Here is a 17,811-nt window from a genome sequence, read left to right on the forward strand (position 1 = left end):
CTCAGGGAGGCTGATGGAGGGGAGGGGGGCAGTGCAGGGAGACCCAGCAGCACCTCTGGGAATTTGAGGCCTTTGGCAGCAGCCAGGACCCGGGCCCCCCTCCTCTACCCAGCTCTGCTCCCCCTTCCCTGCTCCTAACGTCTCTCCAGCTTGTGCCCCCCCTACTTGCTTCCCCAAGGTCATCTCAGGGACTCAGTTCCCTCCCTCCAACCTCCTGCTGCATAGGCAGGCCACCTCTACCAAAGGGCCAGCTCCCCACCACCTGTCGCTCTGATGGCTTCTGACCTCCATCTGTATGATGGGAGGGCATTGGGCTCTGAAAGCCTTTCCCTGACACGGGACAGGCTCAGGCCTGGAACTTGCCATCACTAAGGGTCTCCTCACAGCCAAACCAAGGTCACTCCAGATGGCACTGGACTGGACCTGGCGGCAGCAGCCTTTACTGACAACCGCATCCTCCCCCTGGCATGGCCCCGCCTCGGTCCCCAGGACTCCAAGCTCTTTCTGGCACGTTGGACCGCCACCCCCTCCATCTAATTCACAGGAGAAAAGAGAGCCAGGGGATTGACAAGTACTTTATTCATAGTCACAGGACATGGGACAGAGGATGTCAGAGGCAATCAGTGGGGGGGAAGTTTTTGACTGTGGTTTTAGCCCAGCCACCTGCCTGGGACCCTCCCACCAGCTAAACCCCGGTACAACTGTGCTTCTGTTTCTGAGAGCCCCCCTGCTGCATGAGCTTTTTTTTTCTTTTTCTTTTTGGCCACACCTGTGGCACAGGGAAGTCCCTGAGCCAGGCATTGAAACTGTGCCACCTAAGAGACTTGAGCCACAGCAGTGACAATGGCGGATCCTTAACCCGCTGAACCACCAGGGAACTTCTACACCTAGTGTCTTGAAGGCCGCTCTGTTGTGCACCATGTGAGGGACCTTCCACCTTGGAAAGATCCTCATGACAACCCAGTGCCAGCCCAAGCGGGATTGAGGGCCAGGGGGCTCACCAATGTTGGGTGTATCCTCTGCCTACTGGCCCCTCACCTTGCAGGGGTGGCAGCCTGGCCTAGAAGTTCCAGGGGTACCAGGAATGGGTTCAAGGGGCAGACTCCAGCTGCTTGCCAAGTAGATATCGCTTCACTGGGCCCAGCATTCTCAGGAGCCTGAGGGGTGGCCTGGCCAGCCTCCTCTTGCCCCCTGGAGCCTGACCCACCATCCTCGGCCCCAGATCCCAGGCTCCCATTGGCAGAGTCGGGCTGGGGGGCCATCAGGTGTAGGTACATATCTGTCATATGTTCAACCAAGGCAGCACAGGGCAGGCGGGACAACTCCTCAGGAAGTGCCATGAGCAAGTCAAGGACCACAGCTGACTCTGGTGAGGGATGGAAAGGGGATGGGTGAGGGGAGGGTGGGGTTTGCCACCAGGAACTCCCACCCCCAGAGCCACCGGCCCTCCCTTCTCACCAGCTGCAGAAAGCTCTGGGCCGTGGCAGCTGCGGGAGATGGATGACAGGTACTTGTAGATCTTCTCAAAGTCCACAGAAAACTCTCCCTCAGCAGATGGACCAGCCAGGGACTCAGAAGATGCCTCAGGGGCAGGACCTTGCACCTTGGGGGCAGGGCCAGGAGCCTCAGGGCCCTTGTCCTCCTGCCCTCCAGGAGCACTGAGGAGCAGTTGCTTTCCTCGAGCCTGGGTGGGCTTGGGGGGCTTGGAGTGCAGGAGGCTGATGGGCTCCGTGGCTGCAATGGTGAGCACCTGGCAGGTAGAGAGATCAGGGAGGGAAAGACAGAGGTCTTCTCATGGGCCACTCCCCTGCCATTCAGGAGACTATGCCTTCCACCTCCAAATCCTCCCTGCCACCCCAAGAACAGGGTGGAGATGGCCTCAGAAGTGGAGACACTGAAGCTAGGGTGGCAAGAGGAAGGGACCCAGATCCAGCTTAATTAGACTCATATATATGATCCTGTCCCCCCCAGGGACCCCCATATCCTGCCTGGGGAATGGCAGTACCTGTGAGAAAGCCACAGTCAGGGATTCTTCCAGCGGGCCTGTTACCTTTTCAGCCAGATCCATCCATACCTGGGTGGAGCAACCAGAAGGTACACGGTCAGCCTAGGGATCCACCCTCAGGAGTTCCCCAAGCCTTACTCCTCCTGGGGCTCCCCTGAACAGCTTATCCCTCCCCCAACCCCACCTCATTCCCCAGGAGCTGGCTCTGGGGAGCCTGACCCTGCCTCACCTCGATGGGGGCTGGGGGCTGTGCTTCCTGGCGTCTTAGACCTTGTGGGCCACCAGGATACATCCTCTGAATGGCTTCCCGGGCCACTCGGCGCTTGAGCTGCCGCAGAAAGTCCTGGACCTGGAGAAGTGAGAGGAGGAGACCAAATGGATTTTAAGTCCAGGGCTTAAGCAGTCCACTGCCTACTCTCTGGCCTCCCGCTAGCCCGGGGTTGAGTCACAGTGACCCTTAAGGGTCTCGGGCCAAGGCCCCAGGTGTGATCCGTTACCTGACAAAGATGCAAGGCCAGTTCTGGCTCCTCCCTTTGGCAGGGCCCAAGCCCGTGCTAAGTACTACCCTAGTCACCTCCCAACTTCGTCCACTCTGCCCCATTCCCCGACTCATTTCAACCTCATTCCCGCCCAGGTGCTGGCTGCAATTTCCTTCCAGTCCCGGGCGGAGACCGGGTCTTACTCAGAGTTCGCCCCGCCCCCTCAGCCTTCCAGGGCACTGCCTCCTCCTAGCCCCGCCCCAAGACGCGCCATGCCCCGCCCCCACCCCGCCCTCAGCTTCTCGCAGGGACACACTGCCTAGCCTCGCACCAGTCCCGCCTCCTCCAGCGTTCTTCCGGTTCCTCAGCCTCGCCCCCGCCCTAAGCCTCACCCTCCACCCGCCCACTACCAGGACCCGCCCCGCCGCCAGTCCTGGACGCATCCTAGTCCCGCCTCCAGCCTCGCTCCCGTCTCCGGACCCCTCTTACCTCCGCATCACTTCTGCCCGACAGTTCCCGGGCCAGCTCGGCGGCGTCCGGCTCCGGCTGGCCCCGTCGCGCCTGCAGCAGTCGTAAAAGCTGCCGCTTCTCGCGGGCGCTCCAGGCCGCGGGCCGGGTCACCTCTCCCAGATAGCGCGCTGGGGCGGCTCGCCGCCGCTGAGGAGGCTTCATGCCGGTGCGGCGCGGGAGGGCGGTGTTGCAGCTGAGCCGTTTCCGTGGTGGGCGGGGTTACGGCGGCCGGTGGAGCCAAAAAGGCCCGCGCGGAGGCAGAAAGGGACGGGGGCGTGGCTCTGCGTTTGCAATCGGAAGCGAACTGCCATCCTGGGAAAAAATGGAAGGAGTGGTATCTGAGGCGGGAGCGGAAAAGACCCCCCCACACACACACACGCATTCTATCTCTTTTGTGAACTGGAGCCGACACCTTAGATCTCGTGCCTTCTCTCCAGTCCAGGACTAAGTCTTGGGAAACTCGCAGAGGGGTGGGCCCTGGCCAGAAAGCAACTATCCAGTCGTAGCCAAGAGCCTGGGTTGTGGGGTCGGCTAGCCCCGACTGGTGAGCAAGTGACTTGGCCGTGCCTAGCCTCAATTTCCTCAACCGTAAAATGGAGTTAATAGTCCTGCCCTTCTGTGCGGGGAGGAAGGAGCTCTGGCAGGAGGGATTTGAGGACCTTTAGGCTAGAGGGAGAGGGGGCTGGGGTAGACCTGAGCTTGTGGCTTAAGCGACGGCAGGATCTGGGCGGTGGGAGTGGAGCGCGAATAAGTTCCCTCTTTGAGAAGGCAGGTGGGCCGGTGTAGGGGTGGAGGAAGGAGAGGAGGCTTATTTAAAATTTAAGGGAGTTCCCGTTGTGGCGCAGCGGAAATGAATCCGACTAGTATCCTTGAGGATGCGGGTTGGATCCCTGGCCTCGCTCAGTGATTCGCGGATCTGGCATTTGCTGTGAGCTATGGTGTAGGTCGCAGACACGGCTTGGTTTCCCCGTTGCTGTGGCTGTGGAGTAGGCAGGCAGCTACAGCTCCGATTCGACCCCTAGCCTGGGAACTTCCATATGCCCCGGGTGCGACCCTAAAAAGCAAAATAAATAATTAAAATAAAATTTAAGCTGCTAGGGTTGGGTATCCTTTCTTTTATATGGAACAAAATGCCCTTGGGTCTCCTCTGGCACGTATTTGTATGCGTTTGAGCTCCGCCCCAAAGCCCCACCCCTCCAGTCTGGACCTCTCCCAACCCTGATTCCCCACCCACGAGCTAAGCGCCTACGCCAACTTCAGAACTCTGCAGTTCAGGCCACGTGTTTATTTTGAATCCAGGTGGGAGGATGGGAGGAGGAACGAGAGGAGGCGGGGCGCAGGGATTGTGGTCCCTTCGAATCCGAAGTCCTGGCGGGCGTGGTCTGAGGCCGTGGTTGGTATGTCTCCGGACCCTGTTGGGGGCGCGCCATCTCTGGGGAAGGGCGACTCGGGTTGAGCGGGGAGTAGGACACAGAGGCGGGTCACCCCCTTTCCAGCCGATCATTGGCCGCCCCATCAGTCTGTGTGCTGGGGTGAGGGTGAGTGCTAGGTCTGAAACCCAAATTTCTTTGCCTAGTGCCTGCCTGAGATGTTGAGGTCCTTTCCTGCGACGCTGAGCCTGCAATCCGCCGCGGGCCACCGAGTTCAAATCTCATCTTCACCAAATTTTGTGACCTTGGCAAGTCAGAGAGTGCCTCATTTTTCGTATCTCCATTATGGGGAGTATAAAAGTATCTACCATGTTACAGGGATTAACATGCGTAAAAAACTTGGAATTCTGCCTGGCAGAGAGAACGCGCTGTATAAGAGTCATTATCACCTCCCTCCTCCAGCTGTCCTACCGGCCCCACTTGACATTCCCCCTCATCTCTGCCCCCAACTCTTACCTGCCTTACTGGGGCCTTCAGGGCTGGGGGCCGCCCGGCGAGGTTCTTGGAGGCGGGCCAGGGGGTGGGGGCGCTGGAGAGGAAAGACAAGCTGAGGGGTTGGGTAAGGGCCTGGGCAAGGGCGCCCCCTGGGGGATTCTGCGGGCGTAGCGGAGGCATGGTCAGGCCCTTGCAGGCTGGGATCAAAGCGACCTGGGGACAGGACGCGCCAGAATAGGCTGGGGGCCAGGTAGAGATCCTGGGGGGGTCGGGGGTCGGGGCGGAGGCTGGTACCTGAGTGCGCGCAGACGAGGCCGAGCCCGGCAGCCAGAGCGGCGCCCAGCACGAAGGCGGCCAACACAAGTGCCACCACCGGCGCGGGCTCCAGGGCTCCTGGAGCTGGCGCGGGAGGCTCGGGGCGCGCCTCTCTGCCGGGGACGCCCTTGGGTGGCCCTGTGAGGAGTACAGTGCTGAGACTGGGTTTAGGCCTCGGATGTCCTCCCCACCCCAGTTCCCGACCTCAGGGACCCCCGCGCAGGACTACTGCACGCTCACTGGGGGGCAGCCGCGGCACAGTGACCACGATGGGCTGCGTCAGCGTGTGCAGGTGGGAGCCGTCAGCACCCAGACTCTCAGCGCTGCCACTGCCGGCGCCCGCGCACGCCTCATCCTGAGGCAGACACTAGGAGGAGAGGAGGCAAGAAACGGGGGCGTCAGGGCCCCGGCTCGAGGGGCTGGTCCCCAGGGCTCCCAAAAGATCTAAGCGTCCAGCACTCTGTTCCAACCACGAGTCGCACCACTAGACCCTCGGAAATCCCGCCCCTTCGGGCGTCCCTGTGCCCAACCCTAGCCTGAGACCCAGTGTCTACTCCCAGTTTTGAAGTACCCCTGCCCCCCCGGTCCCAAAGCCCCCAGTCTCCCAGATCCCCAGACCCTAAGAGTCTTCTCAGATGCCAGAGGCGCTTGTGTCCAGCCCGGACAGGCCTGGGCACCCAGACTGCCGGCCCTGCCCCCGCGCACCGGCGACGGAGGCGGCAACGTCAGAGGGGCAGGCGTCCGGCGGGCTTCCCGGAGGCGGCGGCAGCGGCTCAGCTGACAGTGCAGGAACTGCACAGAGGCGTTGAAGACCGGGCGCAGGCGGAAACTGAAGCGCGCGGGGCGGGCGGCACCCGGGAACCGCCGCGGTGGCGGGAAGGTGACGGAGGAATCGGCTGGGCAGCCCCCGCGCAGCAGCGCCAAGGCGGGGCCCGGGGCCGGGCGTGAGGACGGAGTCACTGAGCAGCGGTGCAGGGTCAGGCCCCAGCGCGGGGAGGGACGTGCCAGGGCGGCCTGAAGGGCGGGGTCGCGGTGAGGATCGGCAGCCCCCACCGGCCCCCACCCGGCCTCGGTGTGTCCCGCGTCCGCACCTGCACATACACGCGGCTGTTGGCCGGGACCTCGAGCGGCCCAGCGCGGCGCAGGAAGGCGTCCTCCGCGTCCGACAGCTCCAGACTGAAGAGGGGTCGGCGCAGCCAGGGCCCAGGTGCCGCGGGAAACGGGGGCGCTGGCGGGGGGAAAGGGTGGCACAGAAGAGGGAAAGAACGCGCTTCCTCTTAGGCCCCCCTGCGAGTAAGCCAACCTCCTCGCCTCCACCTCCTTCTTTGGAAACTGGATGCAGGCGCGGTGGAGGATTCACCCATGCTCGGCTTGGCGCCTCGCACCGCCAGCCGAAAAGCTTCTGTATCCTCTGAAGACCCTGGGGACTTCACAGCCCAGCCCCTGAACCTGGGGAAAAGCTGCGCTTTCTAGGGGAGACCTCCATTTCCCCACCTGCAGTGAGCGAGAAGGAACCCCTGGTGGGGAAGGGAGTGAGGGTTGCTTGTTGGTGGAGGGTCCCCTTGCTTGAGGCCAGAGGATTCAGGGCCCACCTGGGGGTAGGGTGCAGGCCCCATTCTTTCCTTTCTAAGGGGAGGGGAGAACAGCAAGGCGCTCTCCCCCCAACCTCTGCCACCAGGTTCCTCATCCCCAGGCCAAGGGCAGTGGCACTCTGCTGGGGTCTCTGTCAGATGATGTCCTCCAGCATTCGACAGACTGCTCCCCTCCTGCAGCCCTTGGCCTCACTGTGGCTGCTGGGGACTTTGAAGAAGCTGGGGATCCAAGAGAACCTGGAAAACGGGGGATGGGGCAGACCCTACCTCCCACCCATCCCTGCTCCCCCAGGTGGGGTGGACCTCCAAGAGGTGACACAGTAAAAGGGCAACACAGGAACAGGGCTGTGCCGGGGCATGTCCCCTCACCTGTACATACCAGGTGGCTCGCTGGGCAAGGTGGCTGTCCCTGGGAGCAGGGCCAACAGCAGGAGCATGGCGCGCAGCATGCTGGACTGAGGCAAGGGCATGCAGGGCTGGCGGCAGAGGTGCCTGTCAGGCAGCACCCAGGCCCTGCCTGTCCTTCGCTGGGTGGCCTCTTTGGGAGGCGGGGAGTGGGGGCGGCAGGCTGCTGGGCCGACATCAGAGCTGGTGCCCAAGGCCTACTGGGATTAAGGGCTATCCTGCCGGACCTGTGGCTGTCCGGTTAGGTAGGGGGAGGTTTCTCACACCGGCAATGGGGCAAGTCACTACAAACACCAGTCCCCCAGCAGCTCCCCCCATCTCCCCTTGATGCAGAGGCCTCATCCACCGGAATGGCCCACTCCCCCAGACCCCACACCCAAGGTCAAGGCTCACAATCCCTTCCCACTGCCAGGTCTTGCCAGGCTCAAGACACACCACAGACTCAGTGGATGAAAAGGGAGGGATTTTATTCTCAAGCATCTAAGGATTTACAAACAAGGGCATTTCATTTTAAAAAGGAATGGGGGCAATACTGGTGGCCTGAGAAGGGGTCATGGACCTGTGGGCTGGGCCAGGCCACGCCAGGCCCCTTACTGCCCGCTCTGCCCTCTGCCTGGTCCAGAGGGATGGCTGGTGACTGGTGACTTGGGGTAGGGGTGGGACATGGGAGAGGCAGGTGGGGAGAGGCTCCCACTTAACACTGAAGGGTGGGGGCGGGGGGACGGGTGGACACACACAAAACAGAAAATCAAGTTAAATAAAAAATAAACCCAGGCAGCTGGCCTTGGGCCTGCGCAGGCCCTGGGGCCAGCCACGCGACCTTCCCAGCCATCCACAAAGGCCCCCGGGGCTGGGCCTGGCCTGGCAAGGGAGAGCAGGGGCCAGGCCTGTTGGCCCCTCACCCTGCCCCCTCCCCTCACAAAAGGGACTGGAGAGAGAGAGAAGGTGGCCACCCCCCCCGGGGGGGGGGGCGGCGCAGGGGCAGAGAGAAGATGACTGCGAGTACTTTTTAAACATGCGGCATTTGTGACTATCCTAGTAGTAACTCGAGTCATGGGACAAATGGAGGGTCCAGTGATGCCTAGTCTAGATTGCTTCAGCTACAACCAGCGAGGTTCCTCACCTTTGGCGTTGGTTGGTTTTTATGGTTTTTTTTTTTTTTTTTTTTTTTTTTTGCTATTTTGTTTCGTTGTCCACTTGATTTGCATGCATCACCAACAAAAAGGAAACACACCCCCTCCCGCTCGCTCTGGCTGCTGCGCAGAACCCCGGGGATGCTGGGGCCCGGGGCCTCAGGGTGGGCTGGGGACTGGCCAGCTCTGGGTGAGTCGAGGGGCGCTCAGGGCCACTGCAAGGGCGTGACCACCTCCACACGCCCAGCCCTCGGCCTGCCCCACCTCTGTCCCTGTCACACATTCTCAAACCCATACATCCACTCCCTGCACCCTCAATCCCTGCCTCCCTGGGCCCCACGGACCCCACTCCTGTCACCCATTCCCTGTGCCGCCTCCCTGCCGCACCAGCACCTGTTGCCCTCCACCACGCCCCGCGCCTGCCTTCCCTGAAGGCCACCCTGTGTGGCCGAGGCCCTTTGGGCTCTCTCCACCCCTGAGGTCTTCGATTCACCCCACCAAGCTGTGGCCAGTCTCCAGCCCCAAGGGAGGAGCCCCCCCGGAGCCCACCTTTGGGACTAGTCTCTCCTGGGTGGTGGCCCAGGCCCCCATGGCTCGGCCCCCAGCCCCAGCCCCCGAGCCCCGACAGGCAGTCGGGGTTGGGGGGGGCTTCCACCACAAGCAGCTAAACATGACTTTGGTAAAAGTTTCTGAAGGTACCGACAAACCCCATTAAGAACAAGCTCTTCTCCGCCCCCCACCCCCCAAACACCCCACCAAGTACAATAAAATACAATAAACTCCAAAAAGGACCCCCTGAGATCAAAAAGAGAGAGAGAAAGAGACCAGCCCGGGCCCGGCTGCAGTCGCAGCGTCCACAGGAACGCCAGCCAACAGACTCATTGCTTGCCAGACACCTAAGCGGACCCAGGGTCTTGCCAGGGGTGGCAGAGCCCGGGCCTGGGCCAGGAGAGAAGCAGAGCCAGGGAGGGAGATGGGGAAAGCCAGAGAGGTAGAGGGAGGTGACAGAGAGGAAGGTGGGGCCGGGGTGCACGTGCATGGGGCGGCAGTGGGGACAGCGCAGTGAGTGCTGGAGGGTGCAGACGGGCGGCTCTCTCCTGGCCCCTGGGGCCGCCCCAGCCCAGAGGTTACAACTGAATAAATAGCGAGTCTGCTCGCGGCCTGCTGTCTTCCGTTCACAGTGTCTGTCGGGGTTCGGGGGGCGGGGGGGGGGGACGCGCACGGCCGGCTGACCCCGGGACGGGAAGTGCTGGGGCCTGACGGGCCCGTCTGTCCATGGCTGGTGGGCAGGGAGTCGGGGGTGGGTCGGCGCCCCCTACTTTCTGTCCTCAGCCCTCAGCGGCTGTCCAGGTCCCAGGGCTCCCCTGGCAGGCAGCTGGGTAACCCAGTGGGGAAGGGGGGCCTGTGGCCGCACCCTTGGCCCCCGGCAGGCTGGCCACCGCCACGTGGCTACCTGAAGAAGGGCAGGTGGTGCTGGCTCAGGACCCCGCTTGTCCGAGGCGACTCGGTCTTCGCCATGACATCCTTGAACCAGGATGCCACGTCCACCTCCAGCGCCTCGTAGCGCCTGATGAAACTGTGTTCCTGTGGGGCCCAAGGTGGGGGCTTAGGACAAGGGTGTCCAGCTGGGCAGGCAGTGGGGTGAGGGGCTCAGGATGGGGGCTGAGAGGGGCCCCAGATACTCACAAGTAGCTTATTATACTTTGGTCTCTTCCTGTGATCTTTAGTAAGGCTAGAAAGAGAGAGAGAAAAGGAAGTGAGAGTTGGGAGTCGGGTCTGGGTCTGCAAGATCTGTGGCAAGGAGCCGCCACTGCCCCCAGGCCCTGTGCTGACAGAGGATCCTGGGGTCTGCCCTCGGGCCCTCCGACTGTGACAGGCTCCTGCCTGCACTGAGACCCCCGCAGGAGAAGCGGCTGGGCACCCCCAAGGAAGGCTCCAACAAGGATGTCCTGCTCCCACAGTTCAGCTCACCAGTGTAGGACACTCAGACCCTGAACCCTGGGGCACCCTCTGCTTGTTCATAGCCCCCCACAGTGGAGCGCAAAGGCCACTCTGCCACATACCCACAGGGCCCGGTGTCCACTTAGGCTGAGTCCAAACCCAGCTCCCAGCTCCCAGGGCTCAGGCGCCAGCTCCTGCCTGCAGCCCCCAACCCCATCCGGGGCCCCCCCTCCCCTGCCCAGCAGCAGTGAGCACAGGGCCACCTCTGACCTCGCCCTGCTTCCTCACCAGTCTTTGACAAAGGACTGAAAGTCCCCCGAGAAGCCCATGTGACCGGGCAGGAGTGGGGGTTCTTCCTGCAGAACCTTAGTAAGAACCTCAAAATCCGTCTTGCAGTTCTTGTAGGGAAACTGTCCTGTCGCCAGCTCCACCTGAGAGAGAGATAGGCAGGGTTGGTCCGGCCGAGGACAGGGTTCTGCCATCCCTGCCGCCTGCGTCCAACCTCCAAGAAGACCCTAGCCCTGGCCTCCAAAGGCAGAGGCCCCCACTCACCAAGGAGATGCCCAAGCTCCACACGTCTGCCCGAATGTCGTAGTCAGGCTTGGTAGGGTCCGGGGGGTCGATGCGCTCGGGCTGCCGGTGGGAGGTGGGAGAGGGTGGATGGACCCATGGCTGGGGAAGGTGCATCGCCCACCCTTCACACCCGCCCACCGGGCCCTGCTGGGCCCCACTTACTGCCATGTAGGCTGCGCAGCCTGCGCTCCGCGTTTTGGCCTTGGAGTCGACGAGGCGGCCACTGATGCCGAAATCGCAGAGCTTGATCTGGCCCCGCTCATCCAGCAGGATGTTGGAGGGCTTGACATCGCGATGGATCACACCGTGCTTCTCCTTCAGGTAGTAAAGCGCCTTGACAATCTGCGGCGTGGGCAGGGGAGGGTACCAATGATGGCCAGGACCGGGCCTGGGGGCCACCTGCCCGCCAGCCTGCACCCCAGCCAGCCGCTCACCGCCACTGTCATCTTGCCCAGGATCCGCTCAGGGATGGGGCCCTGCATCCGCTTCTTGAGCTTCTCAGCGCACGTGCCCATGAGCTCCATGGCGATGAAGACGTCCGTCTGCGGGGGCAGCAGGCGGTGGCTTGGTGGGGGCAGCTGAACCCTCCTCCCCACCCTAGGGCTCAGGTCGCGGGGGAGGGGACATGGACTAGCTCAGAGACCAGCCCGGGAGGCTTCCAGGGCTCCCCTGATGGGGCGAGCGGCCTGCTCACATTGGTGATGAAGGTCCCGAAGCACTGCACGATGTAGGGGCAGTCGTGGCTCTTGAGTACCACGTCCAGGTCCATGAGGATCCGCTTGTTCTCCTCCTTGTTCCCCGAGCGCCGCATTTGCTGCACGGGACAGCGGGGATCTTAGTGCCAGCCATGGGCACGAGGACCACCCAGGGCTGGGGTGGGCTCACCTTGACAGCAATGACATGCCCGGTCTTCCGGAAACGCATTTTCCACACCTGGCCGCAGGTGCCGCTGCCCATCTCCCCCAGGTTCTCCAGATCATTGATTTCTGCCTGGTAGCGCTGGAGAGGAAAGCCAGGGCTGGGGCTCCATAGGGCTCTGCCCACATCCCTGGCCCAGCCCATCGGCTGGGTCCCACCCACCCTCCCTGTGGGAAACCGAAGGAAGCGTGGTACCTGGCCCCCGATGGTCAGATAGCCCGTCTGCTTCATGATCTCCTGCAGCTTCTGGTCAATCTCAATGCTGGGGGGACAGGGAGTGGGTACCAGTGGATAGAAGTCCTGACCAACCTGAGGCTGCCCCAGCCCCTTACACAGGGGGGTTCCACAGAGCTCATCAGCTCCTCCCTGGGGCTGGCCCCATGGTGCTCCCAACCCCACACTGACCTCCCAACTGCCCCTCCCTGGCCGCTCACCTCTCCATGCTGCGGGGTGTGAAGAGGGTTGACGGGAGCCCCAGCATGTGGCGGGGCCGGGTGGGAGGCGTGGGGTGCTGCGGGGAGCTCTCAGAGGATGGTGAGCGGCTGCCCCCATCGTTGGCCAGTGGGAGCTGCAGGGCTGGGGGGGGGTGAGAACCAGGGGTGGAGAGGGGATTAGTTCCTAGGTGGCCCCAACTCCAGGGCCTGGCACCCTTATATTCCCCTCCCTGTTATCCCTCAGGAAGGCCAGCACAGCCCCCTGCCTTAATGGGCTGGGGGAGCTCTCTGCTCTCAGACCATTCTTGGGGAGGGGGCCTTCTCCCACAACCACCCACCGCCCATCCTGGAAGATTTGTGGTGGGCTGGTGGGGGAGGGATGGTCCCCAAGAGGCAGAGGGTTCATCCCCAAGTTTACCCTGCTGCCTCCCTGCTGTGTCCCTTTCCTCCCCACCTCTACCCAGGAAGCCCAGGGCCCACACTCTGGACCACGCAAGGCAGGAATTCCCGCTAGGATCAGCCTGAGCTCTGGTGCTGTGGGTGGCACTGAACTTGGCTGGACCCCCCTGGGGAAAGAGTGGGCGAGGGACCCAGGCTTCTGGCTGCCTCGCCCAAGTTCCATGTCAGGGTCATGGAGGGCCACCCTCTGGCCAGAGGGCTCTTCCATGAGCCTCCAGGCCTGGCCTGCAGAGCTAGGGCCAACAGGGCAGGGGCAGGACCCCAGGCTGGGCCTGTGTCCATCAGGTGAGGGGGTCCAGGGGACCAGTGGGACTTGGGGGGTGGGTGCCGGGACAGGCAGGGAGTTTGGTTCTTTTCAGAAGCCTGCATGCGGACAGCTTGGGCATGCTACAGGCAGGCGGGCAGGCAGCGGGCAGGCAGCGGGCACCCCAGGATGGGCAGGCGGCGTTAGGGGACAGGAGGGCAAAAGACAGACAGACGGGAGCCAAGACTTGGAGCCCAGCCGCCCAGAGGAGATGCTGCAGGGACGGGCTGGAGAGGAGCCTGGGACAGGAGAGTAGGTGCCCTGAGAGACTAGGGGCCTCTCTGATTAGGTGGGCCACAGTGTAGGGAGCAGAGGCCAGTACAGCCCTGGAAGACAGATGACTCTCTAGCGAACCCCTGAAGCCTGGAGTCCCAGGCACATGGCCTCCAGAAGGGGGTCCCTGGCTGTGGAGGCCAACTGGCTACAAGCACCACCCAGGTTCACCTTCCCTTGGAGAGCGGGCCAGGAGCCTGGGGCCTGCCACTCTCCACAGCCCTCAGCTGGCACCTCCTCTCACTCCATACCTCCTCTGCGGCCCAGCTTTTCCTCCTACGGCACCTGGTGATGGGGGCCCAGTGACAGAGAGGGCTCAGCCGCTTGCCCCGCTGGCCCTCAACCCTGATGCAGCCAGAGCGAGGGGCAGGTCCATGAGCCTGGCCTGCTGTCCTCTGAGGCCCTGGCAGGAACGATGGAGGAGCTCTGGGGAGCCCAGGGGTTCGGCCAGGTCCAGTGCCCCCCACTGGCCTGGAGGCCTCTTGTCTTGTGCTCTGCTCTACCACAGCCAGAATCTGAGTCCTAATCACCTCCTCTCTGGCTGGACAATCTCTAAGACTCTCGAGGGGCCTTGCACTCCCTGCAACGGGACCCTGGAGCCACTGTCAGGTTCAGATTCCCTGGAGGCATCAGATCCCCTGCCCTGCCCCACACCATCAGCTCTCTGGGTGAGGATCACACCCCTCCCTCCCCACGCCTCTTGGGCCCTGTTGGTCCCCTCCTTGACACAGTCCGCCGGGCCCTCAGGGCTGCCCCACAGCCCAGGGCCAAGGCTGTGGGGAGACAGAGGCTTCCAACCAGCCCCACAAACTGAAGCATGGTAGGCATTTGAGGGGAGCCAGGGCAGGGTGGCTGGGGGGGGGGGGTGACGGTATACAGAGACCCTGAGAACAGAGATCACAGAGGTGGTGACGGGCCAACGGCAGGTCAGGAGGGCAGAGTGGGAGCAAGAGGCTGAAAGGGAGAGAGAGAGGAGAAAAATGAACGAGAGAGAACGGAAGACGACGGAGGGAGCATGCGGCCATCAGGAGCCACAAACGTTCCAGGCTGTCAGCCAACACTCGCACACGCGTGCACACGCACAGACACAAACATACAAGGCATGGCACAAACGCAAAAGGCAAGGCACAAACCCCCACACACATGCAGATGGGCAGACAATACACCACAGAGCCCCCAACAGAGCCAGCTCCCCTTCACCGTCTTACACACACACAGATACACAACTTCCCAACCTGGTCCCACTGGCACACACAAGGATCAACAGGCCAGACCCCCACCTCGTCTCTCGCAGCTCCCTGACACCCCCTACAAAAGCACACCCCCACTCATCTGTTTCCAGACCCCCGGCACCTCCCCTTGGGCCCTGGCAAGCCTATTTCCTCTGCTTCCATCCCTGCGCCCCCCCACCCCCTCCCAAGGGAATTTGCTGAAATCCCACCTGCTCCAGAGGCTTCCCAATCACACCCCCATCCCACAGAACCCACAACCCTGCTCCCTAGTGGCCTCCCCTCCAAGGCCTCCTCCATTCCTCCCTGCCCTCGGCGCTCACCGCCCCCCACCACCAGGGAAGCGCCAGTTGCAGGAGGAAAGGGACTCAGTTCAAGCCCAAGGCCACTGAGCACAGGGGGCAACTCGTGTTTGCTGAACTGCTGTGGCGGATCAGCAGGCGAGGGTGGCTTGCTGGCCCCACTTTCCCTCCCTCTCTCTCACGCACATGCACACCTGCACACACACGAACCCACACATACGCACACCTACGTGACCCTGTGGCAGGTGACAGACTCCCAGCTGGTGAGGGAGCCTGTTTCCTCCCCCAGGGAGTCCAAAACTGAGCCTGAGAAGAAGGGAGGAGCGGGAGGTTAGGACACATTGGGAATGGCTGGGGGGGCAGAAACCAGACATCATGGTGTGGAAGGAGAGAGTGAGAGTGACAGAAGGAGCGATGCGCAAGCACCTGCGCACGCACGCGTGCACACACACACACACACACACACACACACACACACACACGGAGCACAGGGGATGAGGGATGGGGGGACGGCATTCTGCGGCCGGGGCAGCGGTTAGGTCAATGGTGCAGATGTCCAAGCGGCGATGATAAAAAGGCTGGTACCTGCTCGTTGGGACGGGGCAGGAGCAGGGCTTAGAGTGATCACAATAACTGGATGGGGAGAAGGAAGAAAAAAAAACAACACCACGATAAATCACAACAGAAACAACCGATTTGTCCAAAAGAAAAGAAATCAAATCATAACAAGGAGGAGGGGGAGGCGCGAGGCACCAAACTGCAGAGATGGGTAGAGACCGACAGAGGTGGGAAGACCGGATGGGATGGAGCTGACAAGACACAGATGCCTGGAAGGGGGGGCTCCCTGGGGGCCTGCTTGCCACAGGCCTCGCCGCGCCTTGCTCTGCATCTGGACAGCCAACCCTCAAGGCACCTCAGATGCCATACCCAGGCATGTCTCCTCCACAGTGGGGCTGTGGGGGATCAGTCCTACAGAGCCCAGGGGGGGACCCTCCAGTCCTGGCTTCCTACCCCAGCGGTGTCCGATGCCAGCACTGCCACGTCAGGGTTGTTTCTGGGCCCCCAAGAGACGCCCCCACCCAATGCCATGAGGAATCCATACCGACCCAGATCAGAAGAGGAAAGGATGAGGAGTGGACCCTACACAAGCATGGGGGGGGGTTTGGTCAGGCTGGGTGAGCAGGGAGTGGCTGGGGTACCCAGAGGAAGAGTGTTTTCCTCCACCTATCAAGGTGATCCCATAGGAACCTACACAAGCTACAAGAATCTTATCAGAGAGCATCAAAAGGATGGCAATTTGCTAGCTCAAGAGAGACACAGGGAGTTCCCTGGTGGTTCAGTTGGTTGTTTCACTGCTGTGGCAAGGGTTCAATCCCTGGCCCAGAAACTTTCACCTGCCCCAAGTGCAGAAAAAGAAAGAAGGAAGGAAAAAAGACACAGATACCATGTGTGGGGGTTGCTGCTGATCAGGCCTTTGGGGAGGGGGAAAATCTGAGTAACTCTGAGCTGAGGGGATATGGGGAAGGGGTTCTGCAGAACATAACAAAGAGATTAGATGTGGTGGTGGTGATCCCAGGCCAGGTGTGGGTGTTGGGGGTCAGCTCTTGATTTCAGATGACACGATGCCAGGGAGGCAGGCACTGAGATCATGGGACAGTGGCCTCATCTGTCCCTGGGCTGGGTGGGTGTGGGAAAGGAAGTCACTTAATTCAAGGTGACAAAACTACTACGCGTGTGAGTTGGGTGTGTATTTCTGGAGGAGCTGGAAACAGTCACCAAGATGGTGACAGTGAAACCACTCAGAGAAGTATGAGGAAGGGCGGTGTAGACTGGGGGTAGGCTGCATGTGGGAGGGGGTCTGCTGAGCCTAATGACAAGATCCCAGAGTGCAAAAGAGAGAGCTACTGACAGAGTCACAAGGAGGAAGTGGGAGAATCATCTGATCAGAGAAACAAGCGGTGATTATATGTGGTCAACTGACTTTAGGTGTCCCCAGGCCAGGTGTGGGTGTGTGTGTTAACTCAAGGACCTAGGTGCTGGACGAGGGGAGGGGACCTCTTGACACAGTCACTGACATGCGGGAGTGGAATCAGGTGGTGAAAAGGGTTGTGTACACGTTTGCGGAGGAGCTAGATGTGGTCACGGTAGCAGGGAGTAGGAGGAGCTCGGCTTAGAATAGGTGAATGAGGCTCCGAGGATCACGGTGACGGGAACGGGTCATCAGGTGGGGGGTCTTCGCCTGGAGCCGGGCAGCTAGGCTCCCAGGCCCCATAAGGGGAAACTCCCCAGACAGGGGGAGTAATGCCCGGGAGCTCGCCAACCCCATGCCCCTGGGTCAACGTGACCCTCTCCCGGCGAGCAGACAGCGGGGAGTGGGGCGGAAAGGAGGAGGAGCAAGAGCGCCCCGGAAGCGGGGGCGGGGCCTGGCGGCGGGGGCGGGGCCTCCCGCGGCGCGCGCCCCGCCCCGCCCGCCCCCTCCCCCACGCCGCCCTGCTTACTGGGCCTGGGCCGCTGGGGGCTGATATCCAGGTTGAGGTCAATCCTCCGCCGGGCCTCGCGGTTCTCCTGCTTCAGCTTTGCCTCCAGGCGGGACAGCTTCTGCTCCAGGGAGGACGCCGCCATCTTCCCCGCCGCCGCCACCGCGCACCGCCCGGCCACCCGTCAGTCCGGCAGACAAACACCGCACTGCGCCTGCGCTCGGTTGACCCCGCCGAGCCGCCGTCTCGCTCCGCACGGCGCATGCCCGCGGTGTGCACCCGCCCTCCCCTCGTGCGAACCTCCGCGCTTGCGTGCTTCGTCCTAGCCGGAGGGATGCCGCCACCTAGAGCTCGCGGCTGGCAACGTGCAAGTCCTCGCCAAGTGATACGCACGCGCGAATTCCCGTGCGCTCCGGCTAGAGGCGCTGTGTGGAAACCCACTTACACATTCCGCAAAGAGCGGTGGGCGGAGAAAGCCGCGCGCAAGCGTACAGAGGGGGAGAGGAGGTCTTGCGTGTGGCAGCTGCTGCGCATGCGTAGCCTTGGCTCTGTTCCTGGCCTCTGTCCCGGGTGGTCGCCCGGGGTGTGTCCTAATCC

The 17,811-nt window shown here is 62.2% G+C and overlaps 3 protein-coding genes and 1 long non-coding RNA gene across 10 annotated transcripts; 1 reads left to right on the forward strand and 3 right to left on the reverse strand.

The window, feature by feature from the left end:
- SNAPC2 (small nuclear RNA activating complex polypeptide 2) lies at positions 556–3,808 on the reverse strand. Its single transcript, XM_003123198.4, has 5 exons — positions 2,974–3,808; positions 2,235–2,354; positions 2,006–2,074; positions 1,459–1,750; positions 556–1,366 (listed from the first exon to the last, which is right to left on the reverse strand). Exons 1-5 carry the CDS (start codon positions 3,154–3,156, stop codon positions 1,035–1,037), a joined length of 996 nt encoding a protein of 331 aa, XP_003123246.1. The 5' UTR covers positions 3,157–3,808; the 3' UTR covers positions 556–1,034.
- LOC110259350 lies at positions 4,251–4,788 on the forward strand. The gene is made up of 2 exons (XR_002341675.1): positions 4,251–4,391; positions 4,571–4,788. It is a non-coding gene; the product is annotated as an uncharacterized LOC110259350 (long non-coding RNA).
- TGFBR3L (transforming growth factor beta receptor 3 like) lies at positions 4,260–7,472 on the reverse strand. Of its 3 annotated transcripts, none has more exons than XM_021083896.1 (7): positions 7,136–7,472; positions 6,266–6,402; positions 5,880–6,188; positions 5,415–5,541; positions 5,154–5,312; positions 4,881–4,953; positions 4,260–4,668 (listed from the first exon to the last, which is right to left on the reverse strand). In XM_021083896.1, exons 1-6 carry the CDS (start codon positions 7,347–7,349, stop codon positions 4,898–4,900), a joined length of 1,002 nt encoding a protein of 333 aa, XP_020939555.1. In that variant the 5' UTR covers positions 7,350–7,472; the 3' UTR covers positions 4,260–4,668; positions 4,881–4,897. The 3 variants fall into 3 exon arrangements, with proteins under 3 accessions (XP_020939555.1, XP_020939557.1, XP_020939556.1); XM_021083898.1 differs by having other exon boundaries at positions 4,260–4,426; positions 7,146–7,289; XM_021083897.1 differs by having other exon boundaries at positions 7,146–7,268.
- On the reverse strand, positions 8,310–17,732 carry MAP2K7 (mitogen-activated protein kinase kinase 7). 5 transcript variants are annotated; one of them, XM_003354039.4, is made up of 12 exons: positions 17,236–17,459; positions 15,323–15,370; positions 12,171–12,312; positions 11,932–11,998; positions 11,704–11,817; positions 11,513–11,632; positions 11,253–11,360; positions 10,981–11,160; positions 10,798–10,878; positions 10,534–10,676; positions 9,991–10,036; positions 8,320–9,888 (listed from the first exon to the last, which is right to left on the reverse strand). In XM_003354039.4, the coding sequence occupies exons 1-12, from the start codon at positions 17,357–17,359 to the stop codon at positions 9,754–9,756; spliced, it is 1,308 nt and encodes a 435-aa protein (XP_003354087.1). In that variant the 5' UTR covers positions 17,360–17,459; the 3' UTR covers positions 8,320–9,753. The 5 variants fall into 5 exon arrangements, with proteins under 5 accessions (XP_020939553.1, XP_005661317.1, XP_020939554.1 ...); XM_021083894.1 differs by having other exon boundaries at positions 8,310–9,888; positions 10,798–11,160; positions 17,236–17,446; XM_003123197.5 differs by lacking the exon at positions 15,323–15,370 and having other exon boundaries at positions 17,236–17,732.

This window comes from Sus scrofa, chromosome 2, assembly GCF_000003025.6.
Source record: "Sus scrofa isolate TJ Tabasco breed Duroc chromosome 2, Sscrofa11.1, whole genome shotgun sequence".
Taxonomy (NCBI): domain Eukaryota; kingdom Metazoa; phylum Chordata; class Mammalia; order Artiodactyla; family Suidae; genus Sus; species Sus scrofa.